The sequence below is a fragment of the Chlorocebus sabaeus genome, chromosome 14, assembly GCF_047675955.1.
Source record: "Chlorocebus sabaeus isolate Y175 chromosome 14, mChlSab1.0.hap1, whole genome shotgun sequence".
Classification (NCBI taxonomy): domain Eukaryota; kingdom Metazoa; phylum Chordata; class Mammalia; order Primates; family Cercopithecidae; genus Chlorocebus; species Chlorocebus sabaeus.
The window spans coordinates 25,429,427-25,450,585 of NC_132917.1; the positions used below are offsets into that span (position 1 = coordinate 25,429,427).

At 37.5% G+C, this 21,159-nt stretch overlaps 1 protein-coding gene and 1 pseudogene across 2 annotated transcripts in view; one reads left to right on the top strand and one right to left on the bottom strand.

Annotated features, from left to right (window-relative positions):
- Positions 1 to 21,159, bottom strand: part of ASXL2 (ASXL transcriptional regulator 2) — a 153,952-nt gene that overhangs the window by 24,236 nt on the left and 108,557 nt on the right. For both annotated transcript variants that reach the window (XM_038006656.2, XM_038006657.2), the window contains 4 exons: positions 14,460 to 14,560; positions 11,415 to 11,541; positions 10,261 to 10,404; positions 2,236 to 2,399 (listed from right to left, as the gene is read on the bottom strand). In XM_038006656.2, coding sequence (XP_037862584.1) covers positions 2,236 to 2,399; positions 10,261 to 10,404; positions 11,415 to 11,541; positions 14,460 to 14,560 — 536 coding nt within the window. The remainder of the gene's footprint in view (positions 1 to 2,235; positions 2,400 to 10,260; positions 10,405 to 11,414; positions 11,542 to 14,459; positions 14,561 to 21,159) is intronic.
- Positions 11,698 to 11,824, top strand: LOC119627479 (U2 spliceosomal RNA; annotated as a pseudogene).

Below are 21,159 nucleotides of genomic sequence, written 5' to 3' on the forward strand. Positions count from 1 at the left end.
CAGTTTAATTCTCCAACTGTGAAAAAGTTATTTTAACCCCAAATCTGCTTTCTGTATAACAAAAGTTTACCTCTTCCATACCATGGGCCTTCAAATATATTGAAAGAGAAGTGTTTCGATCCAAACCTATGTTTTTCTCTGGTCTAAATATTTTTCTACTGCTCATTGCTGGATACTCCACACAGTGAAGTACAGCTTCAAACTTTTCATTCTTTAAACACTCTAAATTTCATCTGACAGTAGTCTGTATTTCACTTAATCGAAATTCCATATTCTCTACACATAGGGACAATGTTACTCAGATTACTGTGGGCTCCAACCGTTAACAAATGAAAAACTAGCCAAGTAACCTCCTATTAAGAATACCCGGGGGCTGGGCGTGGTGGCTCACGTCAGTAATCCCAGCACTCTGGGAGGCCGAGGCAGGCGGATCACAAGGTCAGGAGATCGAGACCATCCTGGCTAACACGGTGAAACCCCATCTCTACTAAAAATACAAAAAACCCCCAAAAACCAAAAAAAAAAAAACAAAAAAAAAACTAGCCAGGTATGGCGGCACACGCCTGTAATCTCAGCCACTCGGGAGGCTGAGGCAGGAGAACTGCTTGAACCCAGGAGGCGGAGGTTGCAGTGAGCCAAGATCGAGCCAATGCACTCCAGCCTGGGCGACAGAGTGAGACTCTGTCTCCAAAAAAAAAAAAAAAAAAAAAAAACATGAGAGCAAGCTCCAAGAGGTTCTCTTAAAACTGCTGAAACTTCAGTCTCCTAACTTGTTCTAACCAAGAACTGGCATCCTGAAGCTATAATTTCTACAAGAGTTATGGTAGGGAGAGCGTCACCCAGAAGAACCGGGTTCACTTCTTTGCCCCCACCTCTATAAGAATACTTCATTTATTTGGGCTCTCTGGACAACGGACTCTGAACTCCTTTGACATGTTCTGATTCATAACACTATGAAATTGTTATCAATGAAGTCTAGTAGGAAGATGATTTTCAGAATTAGAAAGATTTAGTTTTAACTCAATAAGTCAATTAGCTAATAATGAATTCTGTAGCTTACTTATTCTGTTATCCTCTTACTATGAACAAGAGTATAACTAGTTCTTTTACTGTGTAAACTAAGGAAAACATCTCTCTCTCATCATTTTAATAAACATTCTTAAAAGTTGGAGGTTAGGGAGACCTATCACATTACTTAGAACACAGCTGAGATTTTTAAAAATCTCACAAGTGAATAAAGCTTAAAAAATCGTAATTCTTCTATCTTCCTTTTCCAGAGGGAGGAAACAGAAGATCAGAAGAGGGAGTGACTTGGTACACTGTTTTCCCTGATGAAAGCCAAAGTCTCAGACCTTTACTTTATTCCTGACCAAGGTAAATCACTAAAGTTCTCTGGTCCCTGCCTTGATGCTTGCCAGACGTTTGGTATTTCTTTTTGCTACTTTTTTTTTTAAGTATAACTTGTATTGGGTTTTAAGTTCTCTATTATGGAAGTAATAAAAGTTTCTCTTAGAAAAATGTAACAAAAGAATGCAAACTGTGAACATTCTCAAGTCCACCACTGTTCATACCATGTTGCATTGTCTTTCCAGCTGTATTTATTTATCTGGACCTATGTTTTTGGCTTATTCCTCACATTTCCCACTCCACTGAGGCACTGGCCCACATCCTGTTGATACTGGACCAAGACAACTCTTCCTCCTGAAGTTTACGTTTTTCTTTTTTTTTCTTGAGATGGAGTTTCACTCTGTCAGGCTGGTGTCCAGTGGCACCGTCTTGGCTCACTGCAATCTCCGCCTCCCAGGTTCAAGTGATTCTCCTGCCTCCACCTCCTGAGTAGCTGGGATTACAGGCACCTGCCACCACATCCGCCTAATTTTTGTATTTGTAGTAGAGACGGGGTTTTGCCATGTTGGTCAGGCTGGTCTTGAACTCCGGACCTCAGGTGATCCGCCCTCCTTGGCTGCCCAAAGTGCTGGGACTATAGGTGTGAGCCACCATGACCGGCCTCCTCCTGAACTTCATTCTATGGATGCCTAAATCCTAATACAGTCAAAATAATTCTGTAATCTTGAAATTCTGGCAGGAGAATTTTTCTTTTATTCCTAAGCCTTAAAAAGCTTGCCTATTAAGAAACTTATGTAAAAATAATCTTACTTCTCAGTACCATTAATACCACTTTACAAGTATACATGAACAGCTATTTTTAAAATCTTAAGGAGTTCAAGGACGCACCTGTCGATCTACCTCTGGGAGTAGTAGAAGCAGTCGCTGTTGGCAATCTCCAGGAAGGACTGAAAATGTGTGCTTGTTGATCAGTGCTCGCAGATTTGTGTTAACCAGAATGGAGTCCGGTGTCTCAACGTCAATGTCGGCACATTTAGTTCTTTTCATTTGTCCTACAAAAACGGAAAAGGATTGTTTGGGCCTCCTTCACAAGTCCTGTTTCTATATAAACTGTAGCTTTCTGTGCAGTATAAAAAATCCACAATTGTAAGCATTTAAATATCACACTGTGAAGAAGGTAACACTTAAGATCTTAGGATTTTCTTCTAAGACTAACAAAACAAGTTCTGTTCATTTATAGAGGATAAAAGAATACAGTGTATCTATCTTCTCTGCATAAATAGAACAAAGTCTGTAAAAATGAGTCTTCTACCATACTAAAACTGCATTTTATGTTTGCTAGATTATTTCCCCCAAAAAACTGAGAAAGTTTATGATAAATGATAGGAAGAATGTCTAAGAAAGAAAATCCAAATCTACAAATCATACTGATATCCTTTGCCTCTTTTCATGACTTTTTTTTTCACTGATTTTAATTTGCATTGGCTAAAAATGTTATGATTTAATAGCTTAGCAGTTTTAGGAAATCTGTCGACAACCAGAAGGTTACAATCTTTCAAAAAACTGAGTACACAAAGGATTAAAATGTAAATAAAAATTTATATATATATACAAAAGACCAACTTGGAAAAAATATTTAGAAGCCATGACAAAAGGCTGCTATTCTTCATATGAAAATAGCAATTACAAATCAATAAGAAAAAGACAAATACCACCAAGAGAAAAATGAGCAAAGGAAATTAAAAGGTAATTCAGTCCACTAACCTTAAGTAGATGCTAAGATATTAATATTTTTTAAAAATGCAAATTAAACCAATGAACATAAAATATTATTTGTCTATGAAATGGCAAAATATTGCAATATGGTAATGGGAATATGCAGGCGAAAAAAGCAAAAAGCACTTTCAAATACTGCTGATGGGGCTGAATCAGCATAATCTTATAAAATAAAATCTAACAATATCTAGCAAAATGTTAATCTACATAATACTCTGGGACCTATACAATCATACACCCTCTGCCTCCTGGGGGAAGCACAAACAAAAGAAAGGATTTCCCTCAAATTAATCCCACTGGATTCCTACAAATTAAAATCTAGCATTACTACTTCAGAAGGATTACCCAAAAAATGAGAAGTTATGACACTACAAGAGAGAATCATTAGAAACTAGAAATAACAGATGGAGACCTAGAAGTACTGAAGCTATCAGATATATAGAATACAGAATTGCTATGTACAAAATAAGGAAATAAAGAATGTAATTACAAAAATAAGGACAAAACAATTAGGAATACACAGACTTTAAAAAATGGGACATCTAGAAATGTAGAATAAAAATTGATGAAATTGATTAAACAGTAGTTTCACAATATTAAAGAGGGTCTACACTATATAGCCAAACAATTTACCCTCAATTTACCCAATTTATACTCTCAGAATATAAGAGAAGATAAAATATTTTTAGAGGTTTAGCAAAAACATAAATGACAGAATGAGAAGGTCTAACAAATACCTGACTGAAGATCAAGAATGAGAAAATGAAGAACTGACAGTTGTACATTTACAGCAACTGATGAAAACCACAAACCTAAAGCTCTAGAAGTGGAACATATTCCAAAGAGGACAGAAAGAAATCCATGCAGAGACCCAGCATAGTAAAAGTGTTTATCAAAGACAAAGAGAATAGCTTGAAAGCATCCACGAGGATGGGAACAATCACATAAAAAGGAATGAAAGAGCAGTAGTAAACTTCTTAACACAATGGAATTCAGAATAAGGTAAATAACATCTGTAAAATGCTGAGAGAAAATAATCACTAACCTACAAATGCATGTCCACCAAACTATCCTTCGAAAATGAACATGAAAGGAGGATATTTATAAACCAAAACTGAAGGCATTCACTAATCAGAAACCTGATACAAATACAGTTCTTATTGTACTTCAGGAAAGAAAATCATTGCAGAATGGGTTGAAATACAATAGAGAAAAGTAAACATGTAGATAAATATATGTACACATTGTTTATATAAAATAATAGTATTCTAGTGTCTGATTTGTGAGGTTAAAAACAAAATACAAAAAAAAGACAATTAATATTTATTTAAGTCCAGACATAAAAGATAAGCGCTGAACTGTTGTATTTCCCCTGTTCTGGAGGAAAATCAAGATGGTTACTTTTAAGAATTAAAGACATATCACATTTAACTAAAAAATATTTAGAACTATGATATATCAATTTTTTCAAATGTGTGGTACCATTTAAGGAATCACTAACCACTAAGAGAAATCGAGTGCATACCAAACTCAGTAGAGAGAAAAAAAAGGCTACAAGAGAATCAATATGAATATACCAAAAAAAAAAAAAAAAAAAAAAAAAAAAAAAATTAGTAAAGCCAAAAAACCTTTTCAGAGATTTAAAAGAAGAGTAAGAAAGAGACTGCGAGCGGTGGCCCATGCCTGTAATCCTAGCATTTTGGGAGGCCAAGGCAGGCGAATCACTTGAGGGCAGGAGCTCAAGACCAGCCTGGCCAACATGGTGAAACCCCATTTCTACTAAAAGTAAAAAATTAGCTGTGTGTGGTGGCGGGTGCCTATAATCCCAGCTACTCAGGAGGCTGAGACAGGAGAATCACTTGAACCTGGGAGGCAGAGGTTGCAGTGACCTGAGATGACGCCACTGCACTCCAGCCTGGGTGACAGAGCGCGACTCTTTCTCGGAAAAAAAAAAAAAAAAAAAGAATAAGAAAGGAAACAAGAAACACAGCAACAGAATAAAAAACTAAGACTGTAGAAACAAGTCCAAATATTAACAAATACAGTAAATGTAAATAAATAAAACTCATCAAATGAAAGCTTGTCACTGGGTTGAAATCAAAACAAAGAAATTTCAGCCAGTTATAAGCTATTTAGAGAAAGATTATGTAAAGCACAAGGACACAGAAATGAAGTCACACACGAGGCAAAAACTAACCATGCATTTATTAACATCAAATGAAAGATTCTTTTAGTAAAAACACTTATTGATGATAAGGTAAATAAACATTCAATCCATCAGAAAGATTTTAAACATGAAAACATCCAATATAAAGTAACTTCAAAACATGTGAAATAAAAACTGAAAGAACAGGGAGAACTGGACAAACCCACCATTTGGATAGGAAATTTCAACACGTCTCTCTCAATTATTAATAAATTAAGCAAACCGGCCGGGCGCGGTGGCTCAAGCCTGTAATCCCAGCACTTTGGGAGGCCGAGACGGGCGGATCACGAGGTCAGGAGATCGAGACCATCCTGGCTAACACGGTGAAACCCCATCTCTACTAAAAAATACAAAAAACTAGCCAGGCGTGGTGGCGGCGCCTGTAGTCCCAGCTACTCGGGAGGCTGAGGCAGGAGAATGGCGTAAACCCGGGAGGCGGAGCTTGCAGTGAGCTGAGATCCGGCCACTGCACTCCAGCCTGGGCGACAGAGCCAGACTCCGTCTCAAAAAAAATAAATAAATAAATAAATAAATAAATAAATAAATAAATAAATAAATAAATTAAGCAAACCAAAAGCAGCTATCACTCACTTAAAAAGCTGATTTCAGGCCAGGCGCAGTGGCTCATGCCTGTAATCCCAGCCCAGCACTTTGGGGGGCCGAGGTGGGTGGTATCATGAGGTCTGGAGTTCGAGACCAGCCTGATCAACACGGTGAAACCCTGTCTCTATTAAAAATACAAAAATTAGCCAGGACTGGTGACATGCGCCTATAATCCCAGCTACTCAGGAGGCTGAGGCAGGAGAATTGCTTGAACCTGGGAGGTGGAGGTTGCAGTGAGCCAAGATCACGCCACTGCACTCCAGCCTGGGTGACTGAGCAAGACTCCGTGTCAAAAAAAAAAAAAAGCTGATTTCAGATTAACAAGCTTGCTCTAACAAACACAGAATTATGTGTTGAACGACTAGAGTATACCTACAAAATTCAGATTAGGTCAAAAAAAGGAGGTCTCAGTAAATTTTGAGTAACAGTAGTGCAGTAACAGCAACAACAGCAGCAGCAAACTTACATAGGGCTTCCTAAGTGCCAGACACTGTTCTAAGCATTTACATATATTCACTCATTTATTTGTCATACAACCCTATGAAGTAGGTAACTATTACCACCCTATTTCACAGATGAAGAAAGTGAGACCCAGATATAACTTGCCCAAATCACATTATTAAGTTAGTGTAGGAATTTAAACCCAGGCAATTTGATTTTAAAGTCTTTTGTTCATCAGTATACCACATAGGCATAAGCATCACACAGTTCATGCATGATATCTGACCAGAGGCTTCATAACAAAAAGATAAACAAAAATCCCTATATATTTGGAAATTAACAACAACAAACCAAAAAAACTTCAAAATAACTCCTGGGCCAAAGAACAAATTACAATAAAATTTTAAATCTTTTCAAAGTGAATAATAAAAACAGTGTCTAAGAGGTAAATGTTATCTATAAATTCAAATAGTACCTAAAGATACAAAATAAAAACAAAGGTTTCTACATTCAAATCCAACCTTCCTGCCAGAAATGACATTTTAAATTGGATGACATGAAATCACAATGTACATGTTAACCATATTTGGTTTTTAATTTCACTAAATATCTTGAACATTTTTCAAATTATCACCTACAAATTAATCTTCTTTCTTTTACAAAAAGCTGCATCATATTCCAACATACACACCAGGGGTGTCCAATTTTCTGGCTTCCCTGGGCCACACTGGAAGAAGAATTGTCATGGGCCACACATAAAATACGCTAACACTAACTAATGAGCTGTAACAAAAAGGTAAATAAATAAAAATCACCAAAAAAAAATCTCATAATGTTTTAAGAAAGTTTATGAATTTGTGTTGAGCAGCATTCAAAGCCACCCTGGGCCACATGCAGTCTGTGGAGGGTTGGGCAAACTTGCTATACACCATGATTAATTTAAATGGAATACCACTGATGATAAAGGTAGGTGGCTACCAGTTTTTTGTTTAATATAAACAATGTTGCAATGCCTCTATAAACTTTTGAAAAGCAACAGCTTTGTTTGCTTTTCCCATATAATTAATAGAACTGGACTGTCAACCTTTCTTGAATAATTTTTACTATTTATGCATTCATTGTACCTGTACATCACAGTCAAACTTCAGTTAAAATGTTGACTTCTTAAAAGACTGGTAAGTAGTTGTGAATTATTTTCTACTACTGATTGAACTGTGTACCCTGAAGATACTTTTTTGTTTCAAAGTGGTCAGTTTAAGTCCTCTAATTTTAGTAAAGATGATTTACTCAAGTTTTTCCAATTTAGGTTGCCGTAATCTATTATATTATACTTGAAATCTGAGGTATGTTTATTCTTCTGACTGAATCTGGGATGTAAAAATATATATTATCAATTTTACTGAAGTTAATAAAAATGATACCAATGTCAGTTAGAAAGTATTTTATATAAATTAGCTAATTTAGTTTTATCATTTATATTTTACACAACTTCTTCCACGTGTTTTGAAAATAGTCATTGTGTGGCCAGGCGCAGTGACTCACGCCTGAAATCCCAGCAGTTTGGGAGGCCGAGGCTGGCGGATCACGAGGTCAGGAGATCGAGAGCATCCTGGCTAACACAGTGAAATTCCGTCTGTACTGAAAATACAAAAAAATTAGCCGAGCGTCGTGGCGGGTGCTACTTGGGAGGCTGAGGCAGGAGAATGGCATGAACACGGGAGGCGGAGCTTGCAGTGAGCCAAGATTGTGCCACTGCGCTCTAGCCTGGGCAACAGAGTGAGACTCCATCTCAGAAAAAAGAAAATGGTCATTGTGGCTATGTTACAAAAATTTCCACACTATTTCCCTTAATGCTCATTTGCTTGAAAGAAGATGGACTTTTGCTTACTTCTCAGCCATCAGGTCAAACTTAAATAAACAGAAATGGTGCTTTCTTTTTTTATGGTTAATTTTTCCTAGTTTTCCATGAAAGTTAAAAATTCCTGGTCCATAATTTCTCAATTTTATACCTCTACATTTCTTTTGCAATTTACTAAAATTTCAATTTTAACTGATTTTAAGTAGAATATGGGCTCCATGAGGAAGAAATACTGTTCTGTTCATCATCATAGCCCTAGGACTCTAAATCTGTGTTTGGCTTATTAGCATTCCTTCTATAGATATTTGTTTAACAAATATTTTTATTCTTAGCAGTGAAACTAAGGATCAAAGGGCACATTTGGTTTAAATATGTGATATACTAAATTAAGAAAATGCACAATCCCCTCTAGAATCAAACTAAGGTTTTTTGATTTTTTTATTTTTATTTTTTTTACAAAGCATTTGTCTGAAATATTGTTACTTCTGTTCTCACACTTAATACTTTAGATTAGTCTGGAATATGTAAATGAATACAGAATAAATTTCCCTCAGAATGTGTCAGCACTGCTATACTTTTAGCTTCCATGTTGCTGCTAAGGATTGTCTGTACTCCCAATTCTTGAATCTTTCTATGTGAAGTACTTTTCTTCTTTCTGGAGGCTTTTTGTTACCTTTTCATGACCCTATATGTTTCAAGGATTTTTTTAAAAACGTGCCTTGGCATAGGTTTCTTTTCACTCATGTTTTTAAATCCCTATTACACACTTTTAATCTGGAATTCTGTGGCTTTTTATTCTAAATAATGTTCTTATATTATTTTTTATCACATTCTGTTCTTCCTTTCTGATAGTCCTACTATGTGAGACATTGTACAACCTAGATTGTTGTTCCAAGTTTCTTACTTTTTCTCTCCTACTGAACTTCTTTTTCACTTTGACAGGTTTTTCTAAGAAATTTCTTCAACTTAATGAAACATTATCAAGATGATCTCTGCTTAGCTGGGAATCTATATATTTGCCTGCAGGTTTTTTTCTAAGACTATTCAATGTCTTTAGGTACCAATCCGCCAATCTCAAGCTGGACCATGATGGGAGGAAGAAGGAAGTAGTGGTGTTAGAAATATGTCTTGTTAGCATTTTGAAAGCGAAGGAGGAGAATCCCTATTCAGTATTTACATTTTACTTGATTTTCCAGATTTCAGTACAGTGCCTCCTAATCTGCCCCCAGCTATGTTTGATATCCCTGAATTTGGAGTTTCTCTGGTTCAAATTTCACCTCAAAATAAACCTCCTGTCTCCTGCTGGGGTAAGGCATCAAACTGCTTCTTACTAACTTTCAAACAAAATTTCCCCCTTCTCTTCTGTAATACATCATATCCCCAATTCTTGAGCCTTCCTAGTGTTCTGCAGCCTTATGTGGCTGGTTTATCCCTGGCAACTGCTCTTCAGCTCAGTGAAAAATTCTATCCAGTTTTCATCTCTCAAAATTTGCTGACGTCTCTTGCCCAGCTGCGGTCTCCTTGTTTTCTTTGTCTGTATGGATTTGATCTTTTGTATTTCCATATTACCATTTCAATGGGATTTCAAAAGGAATAGGGAGAAGAAATCAGTCTGTCATATATATTTAGTTATAAGCCCTTCTTTCTTTCTTTACACAGAAATAAAAAATGAATAATGCTGGACAAAGCAAACTATTGGCAGAAAGGGAAATAAACCACAAAATGACTGATAATAGATCTTTCTCTCAAATACAGTTTGTTAAGAGGAAGACAGGAACAACATGAATACAGTCAAGAGCTCAAAGGTAAACAGGGGATAACAGAAGAAAGACATACGAAACCAATTCTGTTCCTGTTACTTTTCATTTCGTAACAGTAATTATGTTAGCAACAACAAAAGTTATGTCTAATCTTTGTTATGTAACTCAAATCTAAGTTGTAAGTACCTAAGTCAGGTAGCTGATGAATTTCAAACATGCAGCTGATAAATCATGGTAATGAAAACTGAAGTCTTTGTAAGCAAACTTACTGGTATGGAGTCTCTCAGATCTCTGGAATGACTTCTTCCCCAAGCCTAGCAAAGTATTTTCCACTTTAACTGAAGAAGAAAAGCTGGAGTTTGAGTTCTGAGGGCTGCTTGACTGTCCATCAGATTGCTTTCCCTCCCATGTTGCTAGGAGAAAAAAATACGTAAAGACTGGTAGCACTGAGATTATAGACAGAATCAATTAATCAATCATTCAACATTCACTAAATGAAGTTATGTATGAGGCAATGTGACCCTCCCTAATGTGTTTTGAGTTTGAGAATTAAAGTCAAAGAGTAAAATAAAACTGTTTTTCCTCCCAGCATACTATTTGCTTCTAGTGCTAAATTTCCTTTCTCATAAAAATGCAGTTCTGTAAGATTCAGATTGAGTCTGGCAGGCCCATAGAATCAGCTTATGGTATCAAACTGAATTATGTAATACAATACAGAGTCTGTATGTAGAAAGTTCAGAGTAGAAACAAACACGCAACCACAACAAAAGATCCAAAGGCCTTACAGACATGTCCAAAATAAACTCAAAGGTTGTATGTATTCTTAGGAAAACCTGTTATTCTTACAGAAAACTGGCTAAAAGTTTAGTTTGAGCCTCTTGGAAACATCAGATTTTAAGGTTGTTGATTAGAGGTTTCCAAACATTTAGACTAGACCATCTTGAAAGTCAGTCATTTATTTCCTTCTTACATGCAAATCCCAGTGCTAACTTTTTTTTGGAAACAGGGTCTTGCTCTGTCATCCAGGCTGCAGTGCAGTGGTGAGATCAGGGCTAATGGCAGTCTTGACCTCCCAGGCTCAACCAATCCTCCCACCTTAGCTTCCTGAGTAGCTGGGGCTACAGGTGTGTACCACCACATCCGGCTAATTTTGTTTGTTGTTGTTGAGACAGGGTCTCACTATTTTGCCCAGGCTGGTCTTGAACTCCTGGGCTCTGAGTTATTTTTTAATAACTGCATGATTATTTTGCATACAACTTCTTCCATTTATCCTGGAAGGATTTATATTGATGTTCTGGCAGTACAAGGATTGTGTAAGTAAATGTAATTTAAAAATAAATGATGTCATAAACAAATTAGGAAAACCAACACAAAAATACTGGGAAAAAGAAACTTCCATTGAAAAACTGCCCAAACTGCTTACCAGGTTTGGCAGGTACAGAGTCACTGGCTGCTTTGACAGTCTTGAGAGAGAGATGCTGGTTGGAAGAGATGGATATGCTTGGCTTGCACTGCTGCTGCTGCTTCTTCTGCTGTTGCTGCTTTAGAGCCTATAAAGATAAGACAGACTATAAGAAACAAAACAAATCAGTTTTTTAGTAATAATATAAAGTAAATTACTTCTTTTTCAAATGGCAAGAAGCATGCTGATTGTTCCATTTCTTTGAAATCTATCAAAGCAAACAAAACCCTAAATTAAGCCAACTTTCGCTTCTTCGCCTTTTGGCTAAGATCAAATGTAGTATCTGTTCTTATCAGTTTAAATTAAGACAACTAAACACAAAGCCTAAATGATTCTTAGAGTTTGGATAGTTTTTGCCAGTATCATTCCTTTATATAAATGTGAAAAATAGTCATTAGCATTTTTTGGAACTTAAAAAAATCATTAGGTAAGCCAAAAACTTCCCAGTCTTGCAAGCAGAAACTGTATGTTTTCAATCATTTCTAGAAATGAAATTCTAAGCCTTATAACAAAAAGAGCCCTATCTGCATCAAACCTATGTAGAAATGTAAATATTTAGTTTATGCAGGCTTCAGAGGTACTATATATTTACAAAAGTTTATAAATAACTACATCAGTTGTCTTGGGTGACAGCAATGAGATCTGTCCCAATTATCAAATTTCAGCAATTTACAGTAATGCAATAAACAGAGGGGGAAGACTAGACAATACTGGTTCTAACAACAGTGTGGTTCCTTCTGTCTACTTCAGAATATTTTGATTTCTATGAGGTTCTTAATTTATAGAATATACTTGATAATACTATTTAAAATCAACAGAAAAAAACAAGAAATGCCTAAATTTTAATCACAAAAACATTATGAAGGCAACTTTTAACTTAAGGTTTTTTTTAAAAAAAAAGATAAAGAAACCAAGAAAAGTAATTTCAGGAAAAAAAACCTAAAGTTTGACTTTGCTAGGTTGCCAGTTTCAAGATCTTAACACTGTCATGTGGAAAAGTCTGGAACAACTGGCTACTTCTGGATTCCTATTCTCTTTTCCCAATATAGTTTCCTCCTGCTTAACATTTCACACGTATCTCTGGCTATGCTATAGGCACAGTGGCAACAAATCATCTCCTCACTCTAAGTTGTCAACGCAGAAAAACAACTGAGAGAGCTCTATGTCTCGCTTAGGCTCACCTACATTTATAATAGGTTAGGCAGAAGCACAAAGTACATAAAATGGCTGTATTGACTGACCATTGATTATGGCTTATTCTCTCACTCTTTGCAATTAGATCAGAAGATGTTCACAGACTTGCTGCAGATACAGTCACCAGTATTCATTCCTTGCTCCTCACAGGACCCATGTAATTTCAGATTAATGTAAAATTTAATAGAACCACCTGATTGCAACTATTTCTGTTGTGATCGCGCATATTTATTTATTTATTTATTGAGAACGATTTCTGCTGTGATCGTGTACATTTATTTATTTATTTATTTATTTATTTATTTATTTATTTTTTGAGACGGAGTCTCGCTCTGTCACCCAGGTTGGAGTGCAGTGGCCGGATCTCAGCTCACTGCGAGCTCTGCCTCCTGGGTTTACGCCATTCTCCTGCCTCAACCTCCCGAGTAGCTGGGACTACAGGCACCCGCCACCACGCCCAGCTAGTTTTTTGAATTTTTTAGTAGAGACGGGGTTTCACCGTAGTAGCCAGGATGGTCTCAATCTCCTGACCTCGTGATCCACCCGTCTCGGCCTCCCAAAGTGCTGGGATTACGGGCTTGAGCCACTGTGCCCGGCCCTTTTTTTTTTTTTTTTTTTTTTTAAATTTTTTTTGAGATGGGGTCTTGCTCTATTGCCCAAGCTGGAGTGCAGTGGCACGATCTTAGCTCACTGTAACCTCCACGCCCTGGGTTCAAATGATTCTCTCATCTCATCCTCCAAAGTAGCTGGGATTACAGGAGGTCTCTGAACTCCTGACCTCAGGTGATCCGCCTGCCTTGGCCTCCCAAAGTGCTAGGATTACAGGCGTGAGTCACTGCACCCAACAAAGTTAAGTATAGTATAATGTTAAAAAATCCAGGCCAGGTGTGGTGGCTCACACCTGTAATCCCAGCACTTTGGGAGGCTGAGGCAGGTGAATTATTTGAGGTCAGGAGTTCAAGATCAGCCTGACCAACATGGTGAAATCCCATCTCTACTAAAAACACAAAAATTAGCCAGGCAGTGTGATGAGCACCTGTAAGTAATCCCAGCTACTCGGGAGGCTGCAGTGGGCAACAAGAGAAACTCCGCCTCAAAAAAAAAAAAAAAGAAAAGAGAAAAAAAGAAAGTCTAGCTGTGCAATTCTGTGTTAGTAGATTAAAAGAGAAAAAATCTATGTGATCATCTCAATAAATCCCAAAGAAAACAAACCTGAAAAATTCAACACCTATTCATGATTTAAAAACACACATACAAACAAACGAAAGATTCTGAGCAAACTATGAACAAATTAGACACTTCAAAAATGTGATAAAAAGAGTATCTACCAGCCAGGTGCGGTGGCACATGCCTGTAATCCCAGGACCTTGGGAGGTCAACGTTGGTAGATCACAAGGTCAAGAGATCGAGACCATCCTGGCCAACATGGTGAAACCTTGTCTCTACTAAAAACACAAAAACTAGCTGGGGGTGGTGGCAGGCGCCTGTAGTCCCAGCTACTTGGGAGGCTGAGGCAGGAGAATTGCTTGAACCTGGGAAGCGGAGGTTGCAGTGAGCCGAGATCGTGCCACTGTACTCCAGCCTAGCAACAGAGCAAGACTCCATCTCAAAAAAAAGAGTATCTACCAAAAACTTATAACATGTGTTACAAAGAGGTGCATAAATTACTAAAACCACATTGGGCTACTGCACGAAAGTTCCACTGACAAGGGCCCAATGTAAAAAATTTTCAAAAAATATCCAAAGACTGCTGAGGTGTGTGTTTTTAATATAGGAAATTCTACTTGATAAACACAGACTAGCAATGCTTACCTGCTTTAGTGCCTTCTTGCTGTGCTTCTGTGATGGAGAAATGACTTTACCTGCTGGAATGGTGGGTGATGGGCAGCCTGACTGTGGGGAGGACGATGATACTAGGAAAAAAAAAAAGTGACAATAAAAGATTTTTGTTAACAGAGATATCACGCACCATTCCTTCCCCAGAGATTCTAGGGCCTTTAGAAAGTAACTATGGTCTCACAGTAAATCTAATGACAACATGATATAGTGGAAGGGCCTTGGGTTGGCAGTTTAAAATAAAGACATTAAGGCCATTCGACCTCAAAACTCTACCCTAGTTTTAATCCTTACATTCCTTCATCCTTTAAATCAATAGTTACAGGTTTACCAATGTGAGAGGGCATTTTAAGATTTCTCTAATGGAAGCAATTTGAATTTGCATAGGATGTAACCACTCTCTACTTCATCACTAGCTGTTTTATATAGTCTGGCAGAGCTTAGTCAGACCTGAGTGGGTCTTACGTGAATGAGGGTTCTTTCTTTAAAAATCTATACCTCTTAAACAGCAAGTAGATATTTATGTTCTATAAAATTAAACAATATGTGAGTAGTGTTTATGATAAATACAGAAATTGCTGATTCAGTACCCTTATTTAAAAAAAAAACACAACAAGAAATTATAATCACTACTGCTAGTGATGACTCTTGAAGAATGCATATTTACTAAAGTCTTCCTCTATTCATAGTAGTTGGACTGAAAAGGCCCAAATAGCAAAATGATATCCCATAGTAAGGGCAATAAGCTTTAAGATGTCATAAAAGTACATACAAGGCGGTGCGTGGTGGCTCACGCCTGCAATCCCAGCACTTTGGGAGGCCAAAGCGGGCGGATGACCTGAGGTCGGAGTTCAAGAACAGCCTGACCAACATGGAGAAACCCCATCTCTACTAAAAATACAAAATTAGCCAGGTGTGGTGGCGTATGCCTGTAATCCCAGTTACTCAGGAGGCTGAGGGAGAAGAATCGCTTGAACCTGGGAGGTGGAAGTTGTGGTGAGGAGATCATGCCATTGCACTGCAGCCTGGGCAACAAGAGCAAAACTCTGTCTCAAAAAAAAAAAAAAAAAAAAAAATTACATACGTACTGATAGGTAGGCTAGCTACCAGTCATAAAAATGTAGAAGCATATTTCATTGGTGTATCCAAGTTTTGGACTATGGTATTTCAATTTACTTAGGCGTCCTAAGAAAGGAATGCACAGTAGATGCATTTAAAGAAGATAGCAGCAAACAATTAAGATTATGACTTGGCTGGGCGTGGTGGCTAACGCCTGTAATTCCAGTACTTTGGGAGGCTGAGGCAGGCGGATCAACTGAGGTCAGGAGTTCAAGACCAGCCCGACCAATATGGTAAAACTCCGTCTCTACTAAAAATACAAAAAATAGCCGAGTGTGGTGGCAACATGCCTGTAATCCCAGGCACTCGGAAGGCTGAGGCAGGAGAATCCCTTGAACCCTGGAGGCAGAGGTGGCAGTGAGCCGAGACCACACCATTGCACTCCAGCCTGGGTCACAGAGCGAAAGCCCATTTCAAAAAAAAAAGACGCTGACTTATCGTCACATTTAGTTTAGTTCTGTATCCCAACCTTTATGAAAAAGTATATAATTTATATATGGAAAAGAGCTGATGTACAAAAAGCTTGATGTTTAAAAATGGAGTTGAATAATTCAAGACAGTTCAGCTGCAAAAAGAAATCATAGCCTTGGCCAGGCGCGGTGGCTCACACCTGTAATCCCAACACTTTGGGAGGATGAGGCTGGCAGATCACGAGGTCAGGAGATCGAGAGCATCCTGGCTAACACGGTAAAACCGTCTCTACTAAAAATACAAAAAAATTGGCCGGGCATGGTGGCAGGTGCTTGTAGTCCCAGCTACTCTGGCATGAACCTGGGAGGCAGAGCTTGCAGTAAGCCGAGATCGCGCCACTGCACTCCAGCCTGGGTGACAGAGCGAGACTCTGTCTTTAAAAAAAAAAAAATCATAGCCTCAGTATACTTTGATACTGACCAATTTTTTAAAAATAGCTTTATTAAGATAAAATTTATATACTAAGCAGCTGGGCATGGTGGCTCACACTTGTAATCCTAGAACTTTGGGAGGCCGAGGCAGGTGGAACACTTGAGGTCAGGAGTTTAAGACCAGCCTGGCCAACATGGTGAAACCCCTACTCTACTAAAATACAAAAACTAGCTGGGTGTGGTGGCACACAACTGTAGTCCCAGCTACTCAGGAGGCTGAGGCAGGAGAATCACTTGAACCTGCGAGGCGGAGGTTGCAGTGAGCTGAGATCACGCCACTGTACTCTAGCCTGGGCAACAGGGTGAGACTCCATCACAAAAGAAATATATATATATATATAAAAAATTCATATACTATACATCTTGCCTAAAGTATAAAATTTGAAGCCTACTTGAGGGTGGAGGTGGGAGGAGGGTGAGGATCAAAAAATTACCTATCAGGTACTATGCTTATTTCCTGGGTGACAAAGTATTCTGTACACCAAGCCCCCATGACATATAATTTACCTGTATAAAAAACCTGCACATGTACCCCGAACCTAAAATAAAAGTAAAAAAATAAAATAAAATATTTAAACATATGCACACAGATCACAAGTGGGTAGCACAATGAGGTTTTTTTAATATTTAAAATTTTTTTAAAAGGATATTTTAAGCCCACAGCTATCTTTTTGTGATCCCAGCCGGTCACTATTCTCAAGGATGAGCACTACACTGACATCTAACAGCAGAGGTTACTTTTACCTCTTTTACACTTCATATAAATATTGTGCAGCAGAAACTCTTTTGTACATGTCTTTTTACATTCTGTGGGCTGTTTTGAATTTATATGTAGTTTTCCATGTTGCGAATCATTTATTAGCATTGAATTCTGTTGTGAAAATATCACACAATTATTCCACTACTTATGTACATGTGAGTGTTTTTCATCTGGGAATATTAGGAATAGTACTAGTATATCAATTCTAGAAAATGCATTGGTGACACATAAAAATTTTGGGGTATATATGTAGTAGTGGACTTGTGTTTTATGTTTTACATCTCTTCAGTTTTAGGTGACATTGACAGTTTTTCAAAATGCTTGTACAAAATTTTGAAGCCACCAGCAGTGTATGAGTTTTCTACATCCTTGCCAACACTTGGTATTTTCTGTCATTTTCATTTCAATCTCCTGGTTGCTGTGTTTACATCAGGCTTTTCTCAGATTGCTAAGAAAGTTGAACACTTGTTAACACTTTTTTAGTCACTGAATAACCTCTATTTTGAAGACTGTTATTTTGTCTATCTTCCCGTGGTTTTATTAATAGCTGTCTTTTTCTTGTTGACTTATGGTAGTTCTTTATATATGCTAGATAGACGTCCTTTTTTAGTCTTCTGATATGGTTTGGCTCTGTGTTCCCAACCAAATCTCATCTTTTTTTTTGCTTTTTGAGACGGAGTTTTGCTCTTGTCGCCCAGACTGGAGTGCAATGGCACGATCTCAGCTCACTGCAACGTCTGCTTGCCAGGTTCAAGCGATTCTCCTGCCTCAGCCTCCCAAGTAGCTGGGATTACAGGTGCCTGCCACCATGCCCAGCTAATTTTTGTATTTTCAGTAGAGACAGGGTTTCACCATGTTGGCCAGGCTGGTCTCAAACTCCTGACTTCAGGTGATCCACCCACCTCAGCCTCCCAAAGTGCTGGGATTACAGGCACGAGCCACTTCGCTGGGCCCCAAATCTCATCTTGAATTGTAAACCCCACGTGTCAGCAGAGGGACCTGTAATCCCCCACGTGTTGAAGTAGGAAGGTGATTGGATCATGGGGGCAGCTTCCCGCATATTGTTCTCATGAGATCTGACGGTTTTTTAAAGGCAATTTTCCCTGCTCTTTCTCACTTCTCTCTCCTGCCACCATGTGAAGTTCGCTGCTTCCCCTTTGCCTTCTGCCATGATTGTTAAGTTTCCTTAGGCCTCCCCGGCCATGTAGAACTGTGAGTCAATTAAACCTTTTTCCTTTATAAATTACCCAGTCTCAGGTATTTATAGCAGTGTGAAAACAAACTAATACACACTCTCTCGGTCTCTTTCTCCTCTTTCTGAGAAATACTTAAAATATATTTAAATAATCTCATTTGTTATTTCCCCAGTACATTAAATATCTTTTGTTTTATTTAAGGAATCATTCTCTATCTTAAGACCACAAAGATGTTATTTTCTGTTTTCTTTTAAAAGCATCAGGATTTAGGTTTAAACTTTGGTTTTGCAATCCATTCAGAATCAATTTGTTGTGTGACTAGTGATTGTATTTTCCCTGGTAAGCTAACAAAATTAAATTTATTCTGAAAATGTTGGGGGAAAAAACATAAAATTCAATGGCTTTCAGTATATTCACCAAGTTGTACAATCATCGCCCCTCAAAAAACACCATACATGTTAACTGTTACTAATCTTTTACCCCATCTATGTTCGTGGTCCTAGGTAACCAGTAATCTACTTTCTGTCTTTATAAATTTGCCTCTTAGGGATATTTCATATAATGAAATCATGTATTAGTGCTCGTTTATGAAGGACTTTTTCAATGACGTGCTTACTTCTGAAGGCACATCCATGTTTCAATGTGTATGGATACTTTATTCTTTATCGTAGAATAATATTCCATTGCATGCCTATGTCACGTTTTGTCTATTCATCAGCTATTCATTCTACTTTTTGGCTATTATGAACAATGTTATGAAGAACATTTGTGTGCAGATGTTTTAAGTATGTGCTTTTAGTCTCTTGGGTTCATTCCTAGGAGTGGAATTGCTGGGTCTTACAATAACTCTCTGTTTAACTTGAGGAACTGCCAAGCTGTTTTTCAAAATGGATGCACTATTTTTACAATTCCACCAGGAATGTGTGAGGCCACTTTCTCTATATCCTTGCCAATGCTTATTATTGTCTGTCTTTTTTACTTGGCCAATGTTTTTAAAGAAACAAAAGTAAAAGTTAAAACTATTAATATTTTCTTAATAACGTCTTGCAGAAATCCCAAGACTATATATTTCCTTGCCTACCCCAAATACTGCCTGATTACAAAGAGAAAATAAAAAGCCAAAATAACTCCACTAGAAAATATAAGAATTCCACTTTGCAGCCCAGAAAAGTGGCAATAAAGCTATCTGCAATTACCAGGACAAACTGCTTAGGATGTTTACCCTTAAGCCAAACACCTTTTTTTAACAAATTAAACCACAGCATTTAACTAAGCCAACAAAAATAAATCATGAAAATTACAGGACCCACCAGTATAAACATTTCCCAGAGTTGACTTAATGCTAAGTACTGGTCTATGAAACTTAAACAGTACTCTAACATTTTTATTATTTTATGTTATTTTTGAGACAGGGTCTCACTCTTACCCAGGCTGGAGTGCAGAGATATGATCGCAGCCCACTGCAGCCTTGACCTTGCAGGCTCGAGTAATCTCCTACCTTCACCTCCTGAGTAGCTGGGACCACAGGTATGTGTTATCACATCCAGGTAATTTTTTTTGAAGTTTTTTTTTAAGAGATGGGGTCTTGCTATGTTGTCCAAGCTTATTCTAACTTTTAAAATATTAAAGATTCAGTATTACAATCAGCAAATAAGACTTAAATACAGGCCTGGCACAGTGGCTCACACCTATAATCCTAGCATTTTGCATGGCAGAGGTGGGAGGATCACTTGAGGCCAGGAGTTCAACATCAGCCTAGGCAACATAGTGAGACCCTGTCTCTAGAAAAAAAAATTTTTTAATTAGCTGGCCATGGTGGCATAAACTTGTATTCCCAGCTACTTGGGACGTTGCAATCCAGCCTAGAGGGTGACAGTATGAGACCCTATCGTTTTTAAAAATAAAAAAACAAAAAAATAAAAACACTTAAAGATTTAAACTTATCTCTGTTGAGAAACTTACCTCTTTCCTTTTAGTGACTATGCTATCTTTGAAGACATATAATTTTATTATTAGTAATAGCAGACAAGTATCTTCTATGTGCTTAACACTGTACTAGGTTCATTTTAACAGGAGTTCATTGAACTCTCATAATTACTCTCTCTCAGGGTAGTTTTCTTTCTACCCCTACCTAAACTCCTCAAATTATACTTCTAGAAATAACTAAGTAAGACAGTTTGATTGGCATCCTTATGATATTTTTCTATGCAAATAAAAATACAAAAAGTTTCAAGGCTATATATTTATATACAAAAATAAATTTCAAAGATACATATTCATCTGCATATTACGATGGTATTATCTAAGTTTTACATATCAAGAAATTCAGTTAGTTTGCCAAAAGATATATAGCCAATAAGGAGCAGAGCCAAGATTTGAACTTCATTTTCAGAATAATGAATAGGTAACCTATAGCTGGCTGATAATGGTGGCCACCAAAAAGATATGTCTACATTCTAAGCTCCAGAATCTGTGAATGTTACTTTATTTGGGAAAAGAGCCCTGGCAGGTGTAACTGAGTTAAGGATCTTCAGACAAGAAGATCATCCTGGATTATCCAAATGGATCCTAAAGCCAATGACAAGCCTCTTCATAAGAGATGCATAAGGGAAGACACAGGCAGAGACTGGAGTAATGTGTTCATAAGGCAAGGAAGTCAACAAGAAAAAGTCTAGAGAAAGCAAGGAGCAGATTCTCCC